The 22,264-nt window shown below is 30.2% G+C and overlaps 5 protein-coding genes across 5 annotated transcripts; 3 read left to right on the top strand and 2 right to left on the bottom strand.

Moving 5' to 3' along the window:
- Positions 1-4,003: 4,003 nt before the first annotated feature.
- On the top strand, positions 4,004-4,939 carry GO595_003853 (Acyltransferase family protein; the record flags this gene model as incomplete). The annotated part of the gene is made up of 1 exon (XM_067916919.1): positions 4,004-4,939. One exon carries the CDS (start codon positions 4,004-4,006, stop codon positions 4,937-4,939), a length of 936 nt encoding a protein of 311 aa, XP_067776140.1.
- Positions 4,940-8,799: 3,860 nt separating this feature from the next.
- On the top strand, positions 8,800-9,123 carry GO595_003852 (uncharacterized protein; the record flags this gene model as incomplete). Its single annotated transcript, XM_067916918.1, has 1 exon — positions 8,800-9,123. The coding sequence occupies one exon, from the start codon at positions 8,800-8,802 to the stop codon at positions 9,121-9,123; it is 324 nt and encodes a 107-aa protein (XP_067776139.1).
- Positions 9,124-13,913: 4,790 nt separating this feature from the next.
- Positions 13,914-15,920, bottom strand: GO595_003851 (MOSC N-terminal beta barrel domain containing protein; the record flags this gene model as incomplete). Its single annotated transcript, XM_067916917.1, has 1 exon — positions 13,914-15,920. The coding sequence occupies one exon, from the start codon at positions 15,918-15,920 to the stop codon at positions 13,914-13,916; it is 2,007 nt and encodes a 668-aa protein (XP_067776138.1).
- Positions 15,921-16,026: 106 nt separating this feature from the next.
- Positions 16,027-17,283, top strand: GO595_003850 (uncharacterized protein; the record flags this gene model as incomplete). Its single annotated transcript, XM_067916916.1, has 1 exon — positions 16,027-17,283. The coding sequence occupies one exon, from the start codon at positions 16,027-16,029 to the stop codon at positions 17,281-17,283; it is 1,257 nt and encodes a 418-aa protein (XP_067776137.1).
- Positions 17,284-18,311: 1,028 nt separating this feature from the next.
- Positions 18,312-20,636, bottom strand: GO595_003849 (Clan CA, family C19, ubiquitin hydrolase-like cysteine peptidase; the record flags this gene model as incomplete). The annotated part of the gene is made up of 1 exon (XM_067916915.1): positions 18,312-20,636. One exon carries the CDS (start codon positions 20,634-20,636, stop codon positions 18,312-18,314), a length of 2,325 nt encoding a protein of 774 aa, XP_067776136.1.
- Positions 20,637-22,264: the final 1,628 nt, after the last annotated feature.

Here is a 22,264-nt window from a genome sequence, read left to right as displayed (position 1 = left end):
ACCTTGTCCTTTTTTTGAAAAAAATTCATTTAAATGGAAGAAATTTCTGGAAATCCTTCTGTAGATTTCGGCGAAGATATTGATCTTGTAATAGCTAATTGTGAAACACAACTAATGAATCGTGCAGGATTTTCAAGTTCGGAAGAATTCTTTAATTTTCTAAAAAATTCATCACCTGTTTGTAAATGTCAAGCATCTTGGATGCGCACACAACTTTCTATTAGTTGTATCCAATGCGGTTTAGATAGTGGTAGTTGTATTTGTCTTCAATGTTATTTAAATGGAAATCATAAAGGCCATACAATTCGAGTCAATGTATCCTCAGTTGGAAATTGTGATTGTGGCGATCCAGATTTATGGCGACCAACAGGATATTGCAATGTTCATGGAAATCATCCAAAACAAGAATCCAATATTCCCTCTTCTATCATCGAACTCCTTAGTCAGTATTTTGATTCTGCTATATCACAACTTCCCAATCTTATGAAAAACAAGCCAAAAAACATGGTTAATTTAGTTGGCTGGCTTCTTAAATTCTGTTCACTTGGTGACTCCTATCGCAGCTTAATTGTCACTTCCTTATCCAAGGGCACTATTCTCATTGATTTATTTGACGCAATTTCTTTATCTAATTCTGAAACCGTTAGTGCATTTTCCAAATTATTTGGAAGTTGTATTAATGATTCCAACTTTAAAGTCAATTGTGGGTATGTTTTTATGCTTAAATTTGCTGATTTGATTGATGCCAAATATAATCTTATTGTCAATCAATGCAAAGATTATCAAAAACTTGATCAGATAATGGACAATGCGTTTCATTTTTTCTGTAATCGCGTTTTGACGCAAATTATTGAGAAGTATAATATTGATTGGTGTGAAGTATATTTAAAAATATACAAGACATTTCAATCGAAACAATTATTATTTGCACTTCATCCTCAATTATCGGTAGCAAGCATTGCCGCGAACACTCTTTCTGTTTCGTCCGGTTTAAAGGAACTTTTATCATCTGAAGACTTTAAAGATCGATATCAAGAATTCCTAGACAAATTAATTGATATTGTCTTAGATAAGGATGTAATTTTATATACAAATATTCATCAATTTACACAAGCAAATGATTTTGTTCCTTACACTAGTTATAATCTCTTTTTCATTCGTGCATGTGATGGATTTGATAAATGTAAATCAACAAACATCACAAATTCATTACAAAAAATTGTGAAATATCTTAAAGATATTTACGTTGATAATATTTTAGATAAAAAAATACAAAAACCTTTGTTTAAACAATCATTATTTGATGATTGTTCAATATCATTATTTAATCCACCATATTATTTATTAAAGTCATTAATATATTCACATAGAGAAAATATCGAAGAAATATTTAAATCATCAATAGAAGACATCGATAATTTCTTAATGTTATCTTCGATTAATACACAACGAATATTAGTTTCAACATATTTTATGTATCATCAAATTCTTGAGGCATGTTTTGGGTTTAAGTTATTTACATATAATGTTCGAAATTTTGATGAATTTATATATTTGTTTGTATTGTTACAAATATGTTCAGGTTTCATTCATAATAAAGAACAATTTATTAATACACTTGCACATACAATTGGTATCTTTGATGAAGAAGGTCAAAAGAATGAATTATTATTTTTCATTTTCATACATTTAATATCGACTTTAATTTTCGATCGACTTTATATCAACAAAAATAAGAAAGAAAATACAAAACAAAAATTAATATCAAAAATATTATTTAAACAAAAACCTTATACAGCAATCCAAAACATATTTAGAAACGCAAGTATTATTGATCAAAAAGTAATTAAGTCATATTTAAATGATATTTCTGTTTCTTCTGTTACACATAATGGAATTCTCTTTAAACTGAAGTCAAATGATTTATGGAATCCTTTAGCTCCTATTTATCCATCGAATAAAATATTAGCAAAATATTCGAAATATATATCGAAATATCCAAATGAATTAATGCCATTTAAACCTTTCGAAGAAGAACCTATTAAAGGAATGGATTTGCATTCATATTTATTCACTCCAACACTTTTATCCATTGAATATTATATTCTTTTAACCAAAAAATCAAATGAAACAAATCAATTAATATTAAATTTACTTATAACAACATCTAAATTTAATACAAATAAAACAAATAATAAAACAAGTAATGATCCAATAATAGTAAATAATCTCGAAGAATTAATCACTAAAATTCCAAATGATTTCGATACATTATTAAGTCAAAAAATTAAGTTCCAAAATTATGAACCAAAATCATTCATTGATTTAATCACTGAACTTGGTCCAATTGGAATTAACGCATTACAAAACATGAACATTTCATATGAACAACAAAAACAAGAAGATTTAACACCACAAAAGGATGAAACGAAAGTAACAAATCTTAAAGAATCAATTTTACGACAATTCAACACACGAATTGCCGAATTTGCGCATGACAATGAAAACGAAATTAAGACTGAAATATCCGACGCGAAAATTAACGAAGAAAAAGATTTATGTTGTGCATGTCGAACTACATTAAAAGAAGGCGAAGTATTATACTATCAATTGTTTACATTTAGGTCAACATTACCTATAAAATATGATAACTTTGGAAAACAACGATTTGTCCCATTATTCACTTTATGCACGCATTTGGTACATAAGGAATGCTTCAATGGAATATGCCCTGTCGACAGATACGCGCGAAATTTCTTCTTGCCGAAACTTGATGATCGAAATGATTTGTCTGATCCATTAGTGATTGAAGCTGTAAGTATATTAGGTATTGATGAAAATAATGACGCAAGTTATTTGGTAGTAGCTTTATGTAGTTTACTTATCATATATGAACTTAGACTTAGAGCGAACCCTTCGGTTTTAGATCCTCAAAAACATTATTTACTTACTCGAAATTTGTTCTTATGCTTAAAAGTGTTTCAAAAAATGGGAGTGACGATCGATAACAACACAAATTCCGATTTTCAAAGGTTTATCGTAGATTTGATCAAAAGTGACACACCAGAAAATGACTTTAATAATCTTGCAAAATTACATGGTAAAGAATTGAATGGGCAAGATTTAAACTTGTTCTTAAGAAGAGTTAGAATATCAGAACATTTCGTTTTGGGATTAAATCATGAGAAATTCGTTGACTGGGATGATGAGTTAACGAATGAAAAGTTATGTGAAAAATATCAATTCAATTTCGATGGAAATGAATACGAGTTTCAGCCGTTTAAATTGACAAGTTTACCTAAAAATTACTTGGACTTCGGAAGGGAGCCGTTTAACTTGGGAAAGGAGCTATCGGTTACGAACGTTGAATATTTCATAAGTTTACACAGTGGAAAGTGCTTAGGTGTTCGTGGGTTGATCGACGAATGTGTTAACTCAAATAACTCGTTTTATTTGGTCATGAATTTAAATACATCACATTCAAGGATTTTGTTGCTGTACTTAGGTAGACAAATGGAAATGTTCAATGTACCATCTGTATATTTGGATTTCTTGGGTAATGAAGGAATTGGATTCCAGAATGGTTTCGAGTTGTATTTGTCTGAAGAAAGAATGGAAGTTTTGGCAGATGAATTATTGTCTGGTGAAGTTTCAAATTATATAAGAAGAGAGTAAAACCACCCAGTATTACTTTCGTTTTTATTGCTTGGGTTGAGAATAGTGTTAATGAATGCAAATAAATTATGATGAAATTTTCGAAAACTTTTTTAATTTGTATTGTTTAATTATGAAAAAAATTTTGATACTGCTTTGCTTTGATGATCCATATCAGAAATTGGTCAATATTAAAAAGAATTTTTTTTTTTGATTCTTTGCGCGCAAATTGAATATTTCTGTCAAAACTTTTTTTGCGATGCAAAGAAATTGATTCAATTCGTAACGACCATTAATTGAAAAAGTGGTTTTTTGCATTGTTTATGATAACCGGGTGGCCGGATTAGAAATGCCTCTGTACCATCTCCATCCACCACTTCCAAAAGATGAATCACTTTACCACCAAAAAGCACCCACAGAAGTTACAATAGAACAACTATTGGAATTAAGAAAACTTCCAAAGTATACAGTTCAACAAAGAATACTTCATATCATAATGTTTATTATTTTTGGTATTCCAAAAGCATTACTTGCACTTACTTTTGCATTAATTACTGTGCCATTTTTTGTTCTTGGATGTGCTATTTGGAGAACTCTTGGTCGACCAATGAATGGAAGAAAATTCTTAATAAAGTTCTGGGCAATCATTGCAAGGATTTTCTTGTTCTTCTTAGGATATCTTAAAGTTAATTTCCATGGTCAATATAATCCAGAAGCTAGATTCATCACTCCAAATCATACATGCTTCTTTGATGGTTGGCTTTTCTTAGGATTTGGGCCACGCGCTCTCGCTAAGAAAGAAATTACTCAACAACTAATCTTTAAAGATGTTGCTGATGTATACCAAGGAATATCTGTTGACCGAAGTAAGTCAACAGGCGTTTCAAAAATCATTCTTGAAAGCGCCAAGAATCCAGACGAACCGGTTATTCTTATTTTCCCTGAAGGTGCTTCAACATCTGGAGATTATATGTTCAGATTCCACCTTGGTGCATTCTTATCAGATCTTCCTGTTCAACCAACAACAATAAGATATACACTTTATGGCACGACTAGAGCTCTTTCTAATGTTTCTTCTTTCCATCATAATTGGTATCAAATGATCGTATTCCTGGGAATTCCAGGAATGAAAATTGATATCGAATTCCTCCAACCAGTGTCAATAAAGAACATTAAGAACCAAGATCCAAAAGCATTTGCTGATGAAGTTTCATTACGTATCGCAAATCATCTTGGAGTCAGATTGATTAGCCTTTCATCGAATGCAATATATAAAAAAGATTAATAGATACAAGACTAAAAGTCAGAAATTGTGTATTGACTGAATAACCATTTCATGAAATTAAAAAATGACTTAATCTAACTATTTGTTTTTAAGGATACTTACAAACAGTTATTTGTTGGTTGAGACGTAAAATATGCATTATTGATTTTGATAAATTAAATCTATAACTTTTTCTTACCTATAAGGATGGACTTATAATCGAACAACTGGTGCATTTGTGAGATGGCTATGTATCAGCATAGAATAAGACGCATAACCGACATTTCGGTGATGTTTTTGCTGACGAACAAATTTGATTACGACATTGATATTTGAATAGTTTATTATTGTAATGCTTTTTTGGATGATTTGGCGTTTGCATGTGTCTGATGCTTTACTGAGTTTAATTTGATTATTATGTTATCTCTGGATATGTCATTTACATAGTGTTTGATAATTTGGGCTTTTATATTCTATAAATGTCATCAATATAATAATAAATTGATTGACGTCATTATAAATTGATATAACTATATGAAATAAATGGACGTCTGTTCTCTTGTTGGTTGTGTATGACAGATTTGATCATGATGCATTACAATGAAATTTTCGAAAAATTTATTGTAACGCATGCAACGAGTGTATCGCAAAAGATAAACGGTCGAAAAAATTCAATATAGGTACCAATTTTATCAGAAAATTCATAAGGACCATAGTTTTCAAATTGAATTGAAGTTGAAAAATTTCTGGCTTGTAAACAAAAATCGTAAAATGTTTATTCGACAAACGGTCGATTAGAGAAAACAATGAACTTGTCTCCTCAAGACCTACAAAAAGCATTACATATAGCATTATCATCAACGCATTCTGAAGGAGAATCTATTGTTATACCACTCACTATATCATCATATATTGCTTCTTTAAATAACGATCCGACAAATACAAGCCCCAAATTTCCACAACCTGTACTTGATTCATTAAGTAAAATACTAACAACGACAATTGTTACAGATGCTTGTGTACTTGGTGCTCCAACAAAAAAAGTATCAAACATTTATCGAGCTTCAATAGCAGGAGCTACATTGACATTATGTTTTACAATGCTGAAATTCCATTTAAGCTCTACTATTACATTTTTAGATGATATCAATCAAAAAATAACATTATTAAAAGCAGTTCCAAATCCCAATGGATTTCTTCAATTGTGCATTGAAATGCTCAAATTTATTCACATCATTAGAAATCTTGCTAATGTTTGTGATGCAGAATCAAACAATATTTCATCAATTGTTCAAATCCCACCAGTTAAACCAGATATGGACAAACTTTGTGATGATCTGAAATCCCTTATTGGTTATGCTGATAGTATTCGTATTGGTTTATTAGAAAAGAAATCTGTATCAATTCCCGAATTTCAATTTTCCCAACTTACGTCTAATCTTCGAAATGTTATACCTCGTTATGTAATGGTCTTTGATTCTCTCTGTAGTTCAGTCCGTAAATCATTTGAACCAACATATACCGAGAAACCGTTTAAAGCATATTTAAATTTTATTTTAATTCCGGTTCATATTATCAGTTTATTTATCTTTGTATTTATAAATTGTTTACCAATAAATCCTATTCGAAGTGTAACGTCATTAGAAATCTTATCAAAAATGTCACAAAAAATATTTCATATTGTTAATTCATCCAATAAAATTATGCGTTTCCAATGTGATTTTCATACTGAAGAAAGTATATTAATACAAAACTTTGATACATTTTTAGATGATTTTTATTTAATTAAACCAATGTTATATACTGATTATATTAAAGATAATAAAATTGCGAAATCTTTTGTTGATCAAATCTTCCAAACAGATTATGAACGATTTCCATCAGTTTTCATGGAGATACGACAAAAGAACTTAAACATGATTGAATCAGTGAAATCTGATAATCGATTTTTATTATATGAAAGTATTTCGACAAATATAATCGCTTCACCAATAACACAAAATGGCGAACAATTTTTCAACTTAATAAATGAATTTCCAAAACTTTTAGAAAGTCCGATAATACAAAAAGATCAAATTAATGTATTAATACAAACAATAAAACCCGAATTTTATAAATTCATTAAATTTTTACTTAATACAGCAATTGGTAATCCAAAACTTATTGAAAAACGTCGAGTTTTACATCTAAAAGATAATTTAATAATATCATTTAATGATTTTTTATATGATTTAAATCAATTTCTTCAAACACCAGAAAATTTAATCTTGAAAAATATTATTAAATCATCGTTAACTAATTTACAAATATCATTTTGTATGTTCGATGCACATCATTTATATTTAGATATATTATATTCTATTTTAATTACGCAAAATAATATTTTTAAAGAATTCAAAAACAAATATTTTAATGATATCAAAAATATATTAAATGAATTTAATCAATTTAATTCATTATTTACTGATCCACAACTTAAATGTAAAACAAGTTTAATCAAAAGTTCATTCGAAATTATGAACAAAACATTAATTAAAATCGAAGATTTATATGAATTATATATTAACTTAACATGTTTTAGTATATTAATATCTAAAGTTGAAGAACCAGCAAAATCAGAACAAGCGCATCAATTACATTATTATTTAAGACAAATATTTATCTTTACGAAGAATTATAAGAAAACAATTCAAATCTATTTATTACGGAAATCAGAAATATTTTTAACATTTGGTACTTCAAGTTTATTATTATTAAATGAATTAATAAATTATAAAACTTCTTTTCGTAATCCTGAAATCCAAACAATATTAACAGAGACTGCAAAAGCTTTAAAACAATTCGAATCAAAAATTACTAAAATGAGATATGACATAACATTTAATGATTCTGAATTCATTGATATCCTTAATTCGATTAAACCATTATTTCCTAAGATTGACATCATAATAAAAGAAATCAAAAACTTTTATAATATAAATTACTTTAAAAATATATTAGAAAAAGATGTCGAAATAATAATTGAAACAATGAAATCATTTGATGAATTTAATGATTATATAAATATATATAATAATATAATCACCTTAAAACAAAAACTTTATTCTGGTCCTTTTTTGATCTTTTTCCTTAATGAAATCACTCATAGTATATCTGAGTTTTTACCATTACTTAAAACTAATAAAAAACTTGTTTCTTTAGGCGCATTAATTGTATGTAAAAAACTTTCTGATTTAACATTCTTCATACCATTAATCGATACGACACTTAATTCCTCAAAAATAATTTCCATTAATTCGTCACAATTTGTACATTCTTCCACAAGTTATTCAATCGGTGATAGTAAAGAACAATTTAAAATCATTAGTGCAATAGAAATAATAATAAAAGAATGTAATATACTAATTGAAATTGCACGTAATATTTCGAATGATTTCGACAAACTTTTTTCGGTAAATAATAAAGAATTAAATATATTCCAAAAAGATGGAAAATTCTTTAACTTATCTTCGATATATAATAAATTTACATTAACCAAAGAAATAGAAGATGAATTAAATAATAACAACAATGAAAATAATTCAAATGTTAATCAAAAACATCAACAATCAACAATACCTTTACCACCTTTACCAATAAAACAAAATAATATTCCATATAAAAATGAATCTGTCATCGAAAAGCCTTTCTTTATTGATACCAATTTCCCTAATCCAATACCTAACGATGAATTTAAATATAGTTTTAAATTCGTCGATAAGTTAAATGACGCTGACGATTTCATTGATGATAAAGATGACGATTTTGTTATACCAAAATGTATATTAACACCACCTAAAGAAAGTGGTACTAAATATATATTCCCGAAATTCGATTATATTATGTCACAGTTCCCAATTAATAAAGATAAAAACGAGAAATTGACGCCGTTCCCTTCGGTGCCAAGCGATGGATTGGAAATATTACCGCCGCCAATTAGCTCCGTCGGTATGGAGAACCAAGTGAAGCCACAGAACGAAAATAACGAAAAGAAAATCCCGCCGCCAATTAATTCGGAAACTTTGAGTAAGTTCCCTTTGCCGGTGTATGAACATGGAAATGAAGAAATTGATATGTTCCCGCCGCCAATCGAATCAAATGACTTGGAGTCAAACGAAGTAAGAAAATTGCCTGATCCAATAGATTCAATGTATAATTATGATTAGTAAAAAATAAATCATATGGAAATTGGTTTTGTTTTTAATATAATAAAAAGAATAAGAAAAAGCAAATGATGAGGCTAAGAACAATAAAATAGAATCTAATAATAAAAAATAAGTAAAGTTTTAAATAATTAAATTTTACAATATTGTGTGTAAATTGTAAATTGTTGAAATATATATTAAATAAAATAAATAAACATCTTTAACATTAATATCAATTTTTTCTTGTTCATGAAGTAATTTAACCATTTCGATGTGATTTAATTGCTATTTCATAAACATCAAACGTTGAATGATTTTGTTCACATAAATAAATAATTTCAAGATTTCCACCTGCAATTGGATATTTACCTGTGTTTTCGACATTTGCATTATTCATTAATAAATATTTAAAACATCTAATCGATCCAAAAAATGCAGCAAAATCAATTAATGTAACATTTTCTTTGTTAATAAATGAGTATCTTTCATAAAGTGTTGATTTAATTATTTGATTAAAATCGAAATCTTTTTGTTTTGATATTTCTTGAAGTTTCTCTATATCATCATTTCGAATGATTTTTGATATTTCATTCGGATTAACTCCTTCTTCAACTAATTGCTTATGAAGTTTCCAATCATTCTTAATTTATCATAATTATTTTTAAATTCTTCATTTAATTGATCTTTAGTATCGTTTTTCTTGTTTTCTTCTCCAGTTTATAATGTGAAAAATAATTGGTATGAAAGTTTTTGAGAATATTTGTGTTGATTAATTCGTTTTCAATCATTTTTTCAATGATATAATATATTTAGTAGAAATTTCAATAATTTTTGGATTGTTGTGAAAAATTGCTTCTTCTTTAGATTGAATTTCTTGTAAAAAATTTATTTATGTTTAGATTGATTCTCTTTGAGATGAAAATGCTGAATAAATTAAAACAATTATACATTAATCAAATGTAAAAGGTTTTAGGTGTAAAAGGAAAATCTTTATCAAATAAATTCATTGTTTTTGCAACAGAAATTTCAAAGTTTTTTTCTGTAAGATTAAATATAACCTGTTCTATAGAAATCAACTTTTGCATATGCATAGGTTGGCTTTAAATTGATGTATTATTTGCTTCATTTTCTGATTCAAGTGTTTGTGTGTTTTCAGTTGGGGTGTGTCACGATATGTATCGTCCTCCTGAAAAATATTTTTTGAAAAGTTTTGAACAGTTTACATTTTAATATTCTGATTTTGGTTTTATTTTTCTTCAAAACAAAATGCTTTATATATTTTATTATCTTTATTATATATTTTATCTTTTTCAGTTTTGTATATATGGAATTGTTCTTTTTCGAGAATAAAAATCTCGTTTTGGCATGTTACGTAATCACTGCGCTATGTTATGGCGGCTCAGGAACTTTCATGCGTGTGCTTCGTAATGCTTACCATAAAGGTGTGTGCGGTCATATCTTGGGATTATTGAGAGTGCCAAAATTTTGATGTTATTAAAATATGCTGAAGTGATAGAAACAGAAATGTTTCTGGTTGAAAATGTGTTTGTTTCGTTGGTTACTTTATTGAAATTGATTTTGTTGGTGATGAAGAAAAAATAAACCAAAAAGTTTTAAATAAAAATTTATTCTTTATAGTTTTACTCGAATTTTATTTTATATTTTGGTCCAATGAATTCATCATTGTGATTTTATTTACAAATCTATGTTACTAAATATTTAGAATCTTCTAAAAAAGAATTAGTATACCATTATTGAAATTAATTCTAGTACTATAAATCCATCATTGCTTTTAAAAAAGGGTGCAATTTTATGGTATTTAGATATCATTTTAATCTGCTTACATTCAATAAGTTTGTCGATGGTTATTGTTCCTGAAAGCAAAGATGGATTCATCTTTATCTCAGGAGGGTGTAAAGGATTAAATATTTAACCCCTCTAGAGGGGTTTCTTGATTGGATATCCCACTTCCCAGATGTATCCGATTTTCAGAAAATCCTAAAGTCTCTCTACAAAAATTTATTGGGGTATTACCTATGCCTTGAGCTATGCTGCGTTTCTTTTTCAGCTCTCGAACTCTTAAAGAAAAAAAGTTTCATTGATGCGCAAAAAAATGGAAGTATGGGGGATTGAACCCCAGGCCTCCACTATGCTAAAGTGGCGCTCTCCCACTGAGCTATACTCCCTTGTTGATATTATAATCAGGACATTAATTAATATTTAATTCTTATTTCAATCCTAGTAAAATGTTTAAACATTAATGGTGATTGAGATGCAAAAACAACAAAAAATGAACAAAACGAATGATAAATCAATACACAAAAAAAGAGTAATCGAAGTAAAGTTGATGCATGAATGAGGCGCATTAAAAGAACGAAATAGATAGAACAATGAAAAAAACTAATATTTGATCAAAATATGATCAAATTCAAAAAGAATGAAGAACAAGATGGTTTAAAAGATTATATAGGCTGTAGCAAGTGGAGAAATGTGCATCAATTGATGAAATAAGTTTTACTAAAATAAATTAACATCAATTTATGAAATTAGATGTATTAAAGAGATAAGCATCAAATAGGTACCGGGGGTTTGACACTTGATCCACTTTTTGATTAGAAAAAAGTGCGTCGCAATAATGAAGTTTCGAGACCACTTTTTCAATGAGGTCAATTCATGGAATGATTAAAACAAATTTTGGCACTTTTTGTTTTCAAATTGTTAGTTTTTCAATCAACGATTCAAAATTTTGGCTTTGAAATTTTGTGTTGTCAGATCTTCTTGCGTTATAAGTATTTTTTTACAAATATTAACATCAAGCAATGTGATGATTATCCTGTATTTAGCACGTGCACAGTCTCAATCATCTTATCAAAGATCTCAAATCCAAAGTTTAACAGCACAATTTGATGTAAGCTGGTTAAAACTTGGCAATAGTATCAAATCATCTAAACTCACCAGTTCATATTTTAAGTTAATTAACGAACATGAAAACACAAATAATCATTTAAGGAAAATTCTTACAACAGACAGTTCATGGGAATCATACGATCAAATGCTAGTAGATCTTGTAGGTGATGGTATAACCTTCACTGGTTGTGTATGGTATACCTCTTCTTCAAATGGTCTGTTTAAAAATACAATGTTTTCAGAAGGGGTAACTCTCTCTGGAGGAACATACTTTACTATAACTTGCTTCTATCCTAGTTCATTAATAACTGACACAAGAAAACAAAATGGCGAAGTAACAATGAAAGCTTTAGATTTTATGTTTGGTCGATCTAGCACAATTCGATCGTCTACTAACACAATAACTGTATCACTTTCCAGAAAAATGGCTCGTTTGTATTTAACAATTCATTTTGACGCAACGCAAATTACATCACAGACACTTTCAGATTATACTTTTTATATTAGTGGTATAAAACATGATGGAAATTATTACACTGATGGAAGTGCAGCTGTTAATTCAGATGCATCTATAATTAATAATTGGGACATCACAAATATTTGTACTGTTAATACAGCTTCACAAACAATTGCATGTAAAATGATATTATTTCCACAAACATTAACAAATGGAATTACGTTGTCTGTTGTTCGAAATGGACATTCTGTAGACGAAGTAATTCAAATTGCTTCGTTAGATTCAGGATATGTGTATGTTTGTGATATTACTATGGATTTGGTAACTTTAACTTTTACGTAGTCAAATACTTTTTCTAATTCGAATACATTCACTAAATCCAATTCATTTTCTAATTCAAATACATTTTCTAATTTGAATACATTCACTAAATCCAACTCATTTATACAGTCAAATGCTTTTACTGAATCGAATATATTCACGTACCAATTTGGAGGAACATTTATTAGCACAATAATTTCGACGCACTCCATCACTCAGACAGTAATTTCCGTATCATTTTTCACTAATACGATTACAATTGCTTTCTCTCGTTCAACATATTATTATATCAATTCCAAATTTGTTACATACGAATATATTATTTATCATTATTCATCATTTTATGTATTTTATTCCAATTATTATACCATAATCCAAAAAGATTTGCAGCAAAACAACGGCTTACCAAAAAGTGCAAAATTGGTATTATATGCGGCGCAGTAATAATAATTTTTGTTATAATTGCAATTGTTATATTTTTAATAAAAAGAAATCAAAAGCAAATTTTAAGTGATACAGACAAGTCAACATCAAAAGGTGATACAGACGGTAATAAAACCGAAGTTGTAGATAAGCAATTTAATGACTTTATCATTAAAGAAAATGACCAATGGTTATAATCATTGATGAATCCATATGTTAGTGATAAAATTTCATATAAATAATTTTTTGCATATCAAAGTTCTTATATATATATATATATGATTTTATATTCTGGTTCGAAACAACCTTATTATATATTTGTTGTTGTGTTAACAATAAACACTGAATTATGGTTATACTATAGTTTAATATATATATATATTCTAAATTACCAATATGAGTATGAAATTAATAAAAAGCTTAAATTTTTTGATTTGCATCCACCTTTGCGAGATACTGTTTAATACAAAACCAGAAAAATAAAACCAAGATGAATATGATGATAATCTCAAAATAAATGTAATTTTATTTTTTCCTAAATTTAAATCCAAACAATCATAAGAGATCTGTTTCATGATGTTTCTGAATTAAAGAAATTTTTCTCAAAAACAAATGCTTAGCAGCGCCTTCTATATTTTGTGATTGGTGTGTCTAATCATTTAAATCAAATTTTTACAGATTTCATTTATTACAATTTTACACTTTACTTCAGCACAGAGTTCAGCTTCAGTTCCTTCGGATTCTTTCTCGAAGGCACAAACTGTGCGACTAACTCTATGCCGAACGTTGGCTTAGCGCATCCGCCGTGCAGCAGACATATCGAGTGCAGCAGCGGCGATGTTTCCTTTCCCGTTTCGCAGTCGATCATTGCCTCAGTGCGCAGAAGCAATTTCCCGGACACATCAAATCGCAAATCGTCGCCAAGCGTTGCGGTCTGCACGTGTTGTGCCCATACGTCCTCTTCGAATGGCTCATTGCTCTTGAATATGAAGTGTGGACGCAATTGTTCAACATTTGTGCATCCGACTGATTCGAGAGATGACGTGAAAAAACAGCGGAATGGCTTCATTTCGGTGGCATCAAGGCGGACAAGGACAGCCTTCTGCCCTAAGACATCAGTAAACCATTGGTTGACATGTTGGTCATAAATTGCGCCATTGATCTTTTCATGGCAAACAGTGGAAGACGTGAATTTCGTGCCCTTGGGACGATCGTGTAGAGATATTGTAAGGCTTCGGCCATCAAGAGATGTGATGGTCATTAAGTTGTCATTGATTTCTATCCGCAAAGTAGCGAGAAGTGGACAACGATTCCGATCCAAAAAAGTAGAAAGCTCATCAGCTATACCCCAGTTTTCGTCGTAGATAAGACCTGTTCTGACAAACCGATAAGTATCAGATGTGATTTCCACACCTTGGCAACCTTTAATTGGATGAATGAAGACTTTATCAAGTTCAAATGAGCTGGGGATAGGCATTTCTTTGGGTTCTTTTTCGATAAAATGTGATTCGAAAAAAGATGCAATTTTATCAACATCTCTCATATTGGAAATGTAACCAAAAGAGACACGGATAGTACCGACATGTATATTATCAATTATTGAGGCTGTTAGTGAGCAAGCAGCTTCATGTTTTCTGGTGGCAAGCTCAATCTTGTTCGGGGCCCACCCCAAATTCGTATAGGTTGCCCCTGGATTACAGTGCACCCCAAACCTCAGAAAAATTGAGTCGGCGGTTGCAACCGTAAAAATTGAGTCGTGTGAAATTGGGTTGTTTTTGCTGTCAAATAAATTGAACGCAATCGTTCCTCCTTGTTCTTCAATTCCTTTGAATTCATCTGGATATAACCGTACAAGGGGTGCCCCGTTGTAGTGCTTCATTGATTTGAGCTTCGTAAACAAAGTAGACGCAAGATTGTAGACATGTTGTGATATTGTTTCAGTACCAAGAGCATTTTCAAATGACTTTCTAACTCTTAATCCAGCATATGCACCAACAATAGACATTGGATCATAAGGTATGGAAGGAACTTCTTTGATTAGATCAAGAGCAGTATTTTTGACGATTAATGCGCCGCCATTAGAGCCAAACATTTTAAGAAGTGATATGACAATAAATTCTGGTTTGTGCTTAGAAAGATCAAGGTCACATGTTGGAGAATATGCTGCACAATCTATTAAAACATGTGATTTTCCTGGATTTAGATTTTGAAATTGTTCAATCCAATCAAGTGGATACTTTTTCCCATTGAAATTGCTTTGTGGAGAAAAGGCAAACAAAGAATGATTGTTGCCTGTTGATTTTGGAAAAGATCCAACAGCATTAACTTCTCCATTTCGTTTTGCTGTAATTTTACGAATTCCTAAAATAGAATTATGTGCATCAATGTGATAAATAAATCTGCTTCCTTGATCCCAAGGAAAAGCAAATCCAAGAAATCTAATTGCAGCTGAAGTATTTGAAGAGAAAAAAACAGTATATTCTTCCTTATTTGTATGAAACAAGGAAAGGAGGTCTGTCTTGAAGTCTTCTATTTCAATTTCAATCTTAGAGTTACCAGATGACTCAATTGGATATAATGCAAATAAATCTGTAGAATACTCATTAATTCTATTTACAACAGATTTGCTCATTGGAAAGCTTCCTCCAAAATCAGCAAAGGTCCCTGTGTTTAATTGTGGGAACTCAAAATTTCGGAGGTCCTCGAACATATGTGTTTTCAAATCACATGTCAACGAACAAACGAAATGTGATCTGAAATCATTTTGATATGTAAAGTATTGAACGTTAATTTCAAACAAACATTGTGAATTGAGTATGGAAGAGGAGCCTGACTTCGAGGAAATTTCAAAAAAAATCGGAGTAAAGGAAACAGTAATCGAAGATCTCTTCAACCTTGTTCCATGCGGAGACGTATTTGATAAAATTATTTCTACAAATTCTTATGATGTTTTCTGGGAGAATGTTGATTCTCTTCCATGTGATATCGCAATGCACTTACATGCAACAGAACTTGAAGTCCCAACAAGTTCAAATGATTTCCCAGATGATTGTCTTTCTCCAACTCTTCAAACATTTTGGGCAGCTCATTGTATTTCACAAGGAATCCAACCAACATCTGTAAATGGAAGGGCATGTGCACAAGTTGACAAAGAAAACCTTAAACAAATTTTAGGAGAAGTTGAAGGTTGGGAAGAAACAGAAGATGGAAATTGGAATCTTCATGGTTGTATTTTTTCGCCAGAATCTCTTTGTAAAATGTGTAATGCAAATGTTACAGATGGTTCCTCTTGGCTATTTTCCGAACTTGAAGATCTTCGACAATGTTATATTGAAGTTTCAAAAATTCTTGAAAGCCTTGATCGCAAATATATGTGTCTTAAATTCATGATTGAGAATTCACTTCGACATTTTGAATTTGGAAATAATGAAGAAATTTCAGCAGCACTTAAACCCGCTGGCGAATTTAATTTCCCTCAATTTTCGGTGTCACACGAAGTTTGTGAAGGAATAGCGATGATGCTTGAAGCGTCAAAAGATTTTATTTTATCATGCACACAACCACCTATTTTAGGGAAGATTGATGATTGGACTATTTCAAGATCAGATGCTCTTGTTTCACAGATGGCACTTCCACTTCATCAAAGATCAGCATTTGTACTCACACCACAAATATTACAATCTAGATGTGGAATGCCCATAGAAAATGCATTTGAACCATTTTCTATAGCAGAATTACTTTTTTGTGATTCTCATGGAAATGCATATCCAATGCCATATTCTAGTTGTAAAGCTGAACTTCCATCTGGATCTCCGATGCCTTTTTGTAGATCAGTTTTTAAGCGTTTTCTTGGAAGAGAACTTATTAAATACGGATATAAATCAGCAACTGAGCAAGCAGTTGATGTACTTTCAGACGTTCTTATAAACGAAGTGAAGAAGGTCTCCCAAGTAGCAGTACAGATTCATCAGAGTAACGAAAGAGCGAATCTCAGAGATTGTTTTTTACATTCGCTTGAAGTTAACGGTTATGACGTTAACGTTCTTTTTCAAGAAAAATCTAAAAATGAATAAAAGAATTATTTTTAACAAGAAACAAAGAGTTATCAATCTGTGCTAATATAAAAGGTTGGGCTTGGTTGAATTGGGTGTCTTGATTTTTGATATTTTATTGTCTTCCTTGTTTTATATTCAGGTGACATGAACCTCCGTGCAGTGCTTTTTTGACGGATATTTCTATCAACTTTCCTTTTGTTGATAATATGAGGATTGTAAATACAATCCGAAGATTTTGTTGGAACAGAGATTGGATTTTCTCCTAATGAAGAAGGCTTAACTACCTCTGGTATTTCTTCCTTGGATGGCTGTCCAAACATGTCATAGAATTGGTTTTCATCAATATCGTATGGAGAGGTTTTTCGAGTCTTATCAGGAAAACTTTCGGCTACACGTTGCAGTGATAGATAACTGGGAGAAGGGAAACCATAAGGCTTCTGAAAGAGTTGCGAATCCAACGAGCTCATATCTGGACGCTTTTTGATTTTAGAAGTGCAAATTGTATCAAATATTGAATATTTTATGAGCCAATTCACATCCTGTCAAAAATTGTGTATTTGAATGATTATTGACATTCTATCAAAATTCAATCCGGTGGAACAGTAAACTACACAAAAGAAAGAGCACATAACCGCATCCAAGTTTTAACTTAGATTTAACTTTTTCTAATGATGCTTTGTAAATAAATACGAAAAACAATTTTCGTGAATATTTGATGAATTAAATTTTTTTTTCTTTTGACGATGATCATTCTTCTCAGTCAATTATCGTTTTTAGATTTTGCAGATACAAACATAATATTAAAAATTCTATCTTAAATATTGCTTATAGGTAACACCTATAGCATAATGGATAATGCGCCTCCCTTCTAAGGAGGAGACTCTGGGTTCGAGTCCCCGTAGGTGTGTTTTTTTCTTCTGTATTTTTTGTCACTTTTATAACTGGATTAACAATCGGAGTCAACCAGTTCAGACAAAATGAGGTGAAAAAGGCATATTAAACATTTGTTACATTAAAAATATAATTAATTATAACCAAACAAAAATTTACAAATAAGATATTCCCTGATTTTTGGGCCTGTTATTCAGCATACCACTTAGTGACCTCGATATCAAAGTTGGCTCTCTTGTTACCACTATCGAGTCCTCCTCCACAATTGCGATGCAAAACCTCTGGTTCTGCCTCGTCATTTTCGCGGTCATCCTCAGCATGACCGGGTACAGCAGCTCATTCTCCTCAACGATTTCCTTAATCTTCGGCTTTTCGTTGATGAAAATAATCACAGAACTCTTTTGGTCATTTTGTGGAGAGTCATTAATTCGCTTCATTTTCCTGAAGACGTCATCGCACGTAGTTTGTTTCCTTATTGGTAACAAACGCGACACGCTTGTGAATGTTACGCAATGTAATGACGTCGTAACTCTCACTTCGATGTTCATTGGCTCCCCTTTCATTAACATTTTCTTAATTCTTTCTCTAGTGAATGGTATTTCATATCTAATTAAGTCTACACGAAAGTTTTCTTTTGGAAGTTTATCTTTATAATTAAAGAACTTTTCGATTTTGGAGAATTTTCCTATTGAGAATTGGTAATTTAATTTATCACTTAATCCTAAGTTCGGAAATAGTTTTGGTATTAATCCGATTATATCTTTACATATATAATTTTTCGGTACCCAAAAAGGTTCGACTAGTTTTTGATAGAATTGACACGTAACAAGTTTTAAGAAATGTGGCGAATATAAAGATAAAGAACAAACAGTCACGTTATTTTTGAGCAATTGGAACGACAAATTACCTAAAGGGAAACATGAAACAAATGGATAATTTAAGGGTAACATTGGCTGTGAGTTATTTAATAATAATATTTTCCTTGGCTGAATATTTATCTCGATTGATATCCGCTTTTGGACATCATAATATGTATTATTTAATGACATGTTTAAACATATTGGAATTGGACCATTAAACTTTAGTATAATATTTTGGAATGATGTCTCATAAAGAATTGAACCTGGTTGTGTAATGTCATTACGAAATGGTCGATGTTGATAACGTGGCTCAAATTCAGGCTTGAAATATTGTGGAATTTGATTCCCATATGTTATCACTTGATAAGGCGATTTCTCTGTAACTAAGAAAAATGGATTCGAGTTAAATTCATCAGATTTAAAGTAATAGAAATCAGTCGAATGTCCTTTGATTACAAATGTTGAAGCTTTCGTAGTTAATGTTAATGGCCCGATGAATTGTGATTTGCCTGGTAATTGTGCCCATACATTTACATTAGTGACGTCATAATTAGGACGAATTCGTTGCACTAATGTTAGAAATGTATCATCGGGATTACTCCATTTATATGATTCGAGATTTTGATTCATTGGCTTCCCTATGATCTCTTCGCCAATGATAAACCGCGAGAAATATAAATTGGACCGATGTGGTACTAAATGTAATGGTATGAATTCATTGGAGATAACTAAATGTTGGCAATCTTTACGGACATAAAATACCATATATGCAACAGCTGAGGTAAAGATAAAAGACTTAAAAAAAGATGGCTGCTCTGTTGTATCGGTACCAAATAATCGATATATGGTTGGTAAATCAACTATTCGTGTACTACCATCATTAAAATATACCCATTGTTCACCTAAATTGATACGAATGAAAGATGTATAATGTCCAAATATTGGATTTCCACTATGCGCTGAGATCGCATATAGTTCATATTCTGTTTCTACATCAGTTTCTTCAGTATAATTCTTTAGGTCTATCGTAAACGGACAATCAAAATGATCACGAAGTTCAACAACCGCATTTTTCTCTGAAACATATTGAAAACGACACAAGTGAAACGCAAAAATTGAAGGGAGCTTTGAAAAAGTGAACGTTTGATGCGCTTCGATCGTTCCTAAGTCTGTGCCTGTGTCATATGAATCAATTTTCTCTGTAGATGTAAGAAGTTCTAATGCTTCATAAAGATTTTTAAGACCTGAGATTGGTATTGGAAAGGTATAAAATGATTCTGTTTTTTCATATTTATAACAAAGAGTGTCATTAGTAATGATATGTTTTGTAAGACCTCCAAAAATATGATTTATGGAAGTCGTAAATGTTTGCCCTAAATCATTTTCGAGACGTTCAAGTATTCCAATTAAAAATTCATTGGCATCATTTTGAACATTAGCTAAATCATTAAAGGATCCAAGAGCACGAATAAATGTGTCAAGAGTTGGGGCACGTGATGATAATTGTAAATCTAAAAATAATTGTTGGAATGCTGCAGGTGCTGGAGGTGGATCAATATAACTATAAATCAGTTGACGAAAGGATCCTGTGTGAAATAAAATTTGAATTATAGTGGCCATATAACAAGTTGATCCAGAATTTAGTAAACCTAAATATCTGTCTTTTCGTGTATATGGATAATTGGGACAAAGGTGTATACCAATAAAAAATTTATCATCGAATTCATGGAGATGTATAGCACAAAATGGTTGAGATTTTGTAAAATTTGCTCTGGTTGAAATTAATTGCTCCATTGATATAACATCAATAGAAAACGAAAACGTCTCATCAAATTGCCATTGGGAGGCTGAACAACAGTAAATAAATAATGTTGATAAACTGTAATTAAAAAAAGCATTAAATTTCTCATTTTCTTGTGTAAAAACAGGTGAACATGAATATTTGTTGTTACTTGGGAGAAGGTTCCACTCAAAATAATTAGGTTCTAAAAGATTTTCCCCTTTTGATGATCCCAACCCCATGAATATAAACCGTTATAAATGTGATGTGAAAAAATTTCCAAAAAATGCCTTTTGGAGAAACGCTTCAGCTTATGATTTTTTTCAGAGATTCTGATGAATTTCATTGTACCTAAAGAGGAATTTTTGGTGTGAATGATTTTTGTCAGTGTATTTCTCGATATTTGTGCATCTCATTATTTAATGTTAGAAATTTGATTTGTATATGATTAAATAAACTACCACAATAAATTCTTCGATTTCTTAATGAAATAATATCTCAAAGTTCGTGAAATTTATGTATTTGAAATCACAAGCAGGTGTTTGATTATTCATATATTTTTTTCGATATTTCTTTCCAAAGTTGAAAAAAATATTCTTTATTATAATTTGTTTATTTTATATCAATATTTAACAAAACGATTTCATATTAACAAAATCAATATTGTAGCTTTTGTGAACTGTGGATGTCAGTTTGTTTTCTCTATTATATAATTTTTTTTAAGTTTGAAAATATATTTCAGATAACTTTTTTATGCTAGAAATGAATTTTTGAATATAAAATACGAATTTATAAGAAGATATTAATATTTTAATGTTGAACACATTCTTTGAATTTTCGGAATTGTTAGGTTTATATAGGTGAGATCATTTAACGTCTTCAAACGAGCTCTCGGGGTGTTTAAACGCCTAAATTGATATCAAATGTTATATTTTTGAAGATAATAGATAAATTTAATTTCTAATAGTAAAGCAAGTTAACCTTATGAGGTACTTACTGATTTCTGAATGATATAAGGGTGTTTTGTATATAAAGGTGTGGTTGATTTTGTGTTCGGGGAATTAATATTGAAATAAATTTAAAAGCTAATGAGCATGTATGAATATAACATGGATCTTGTAAAGTAGGTAAATGAAATAACGGTGGGATTGAGGAAAAGAGTATTTTTCTTTGATTCACATACACGATAGGTATCAAATATCTAACATGAAGGAATTAATGCAAAAAATATATTATTGTTTTATTTGAAATTTTTCGGAATACCTATGGATAAAAAAATAATATTTGGAAATAATTAGAAATATTTCGAACAGCTCTTATGGTTGCATCCATAAACGATCACACATATATAATTACGTTACTTCTCAAACTTAAAGAAATTGATATCAATGCAAGAAATATTTGTTTGCTTTGAGTAAAATTTATGTATATTATCCGAGATTTCAAAATATTTTATCTTTTAATTTTT

The sequence above is a fragment of the Histomonas meleagridis genome (assembly GCF_020186115.1).
Source record: "Histomonas meleagridis strain 2922-C6/04-10x chromosome Unknown contig_23, whole genome shotgun sequence".
In the NCBI taxonomy this organism is placed as follows: Eukaryota; Parabasalia; order Tritrichomonadida; family Dientamoebidae; genus Histomonas; species Histomonas meleagridis.
The sequence above is the reverse complement of the archived record's forward strand: the minus strand, read 5'-3'. Positions and strand labels throughout refer to the sequence as shown.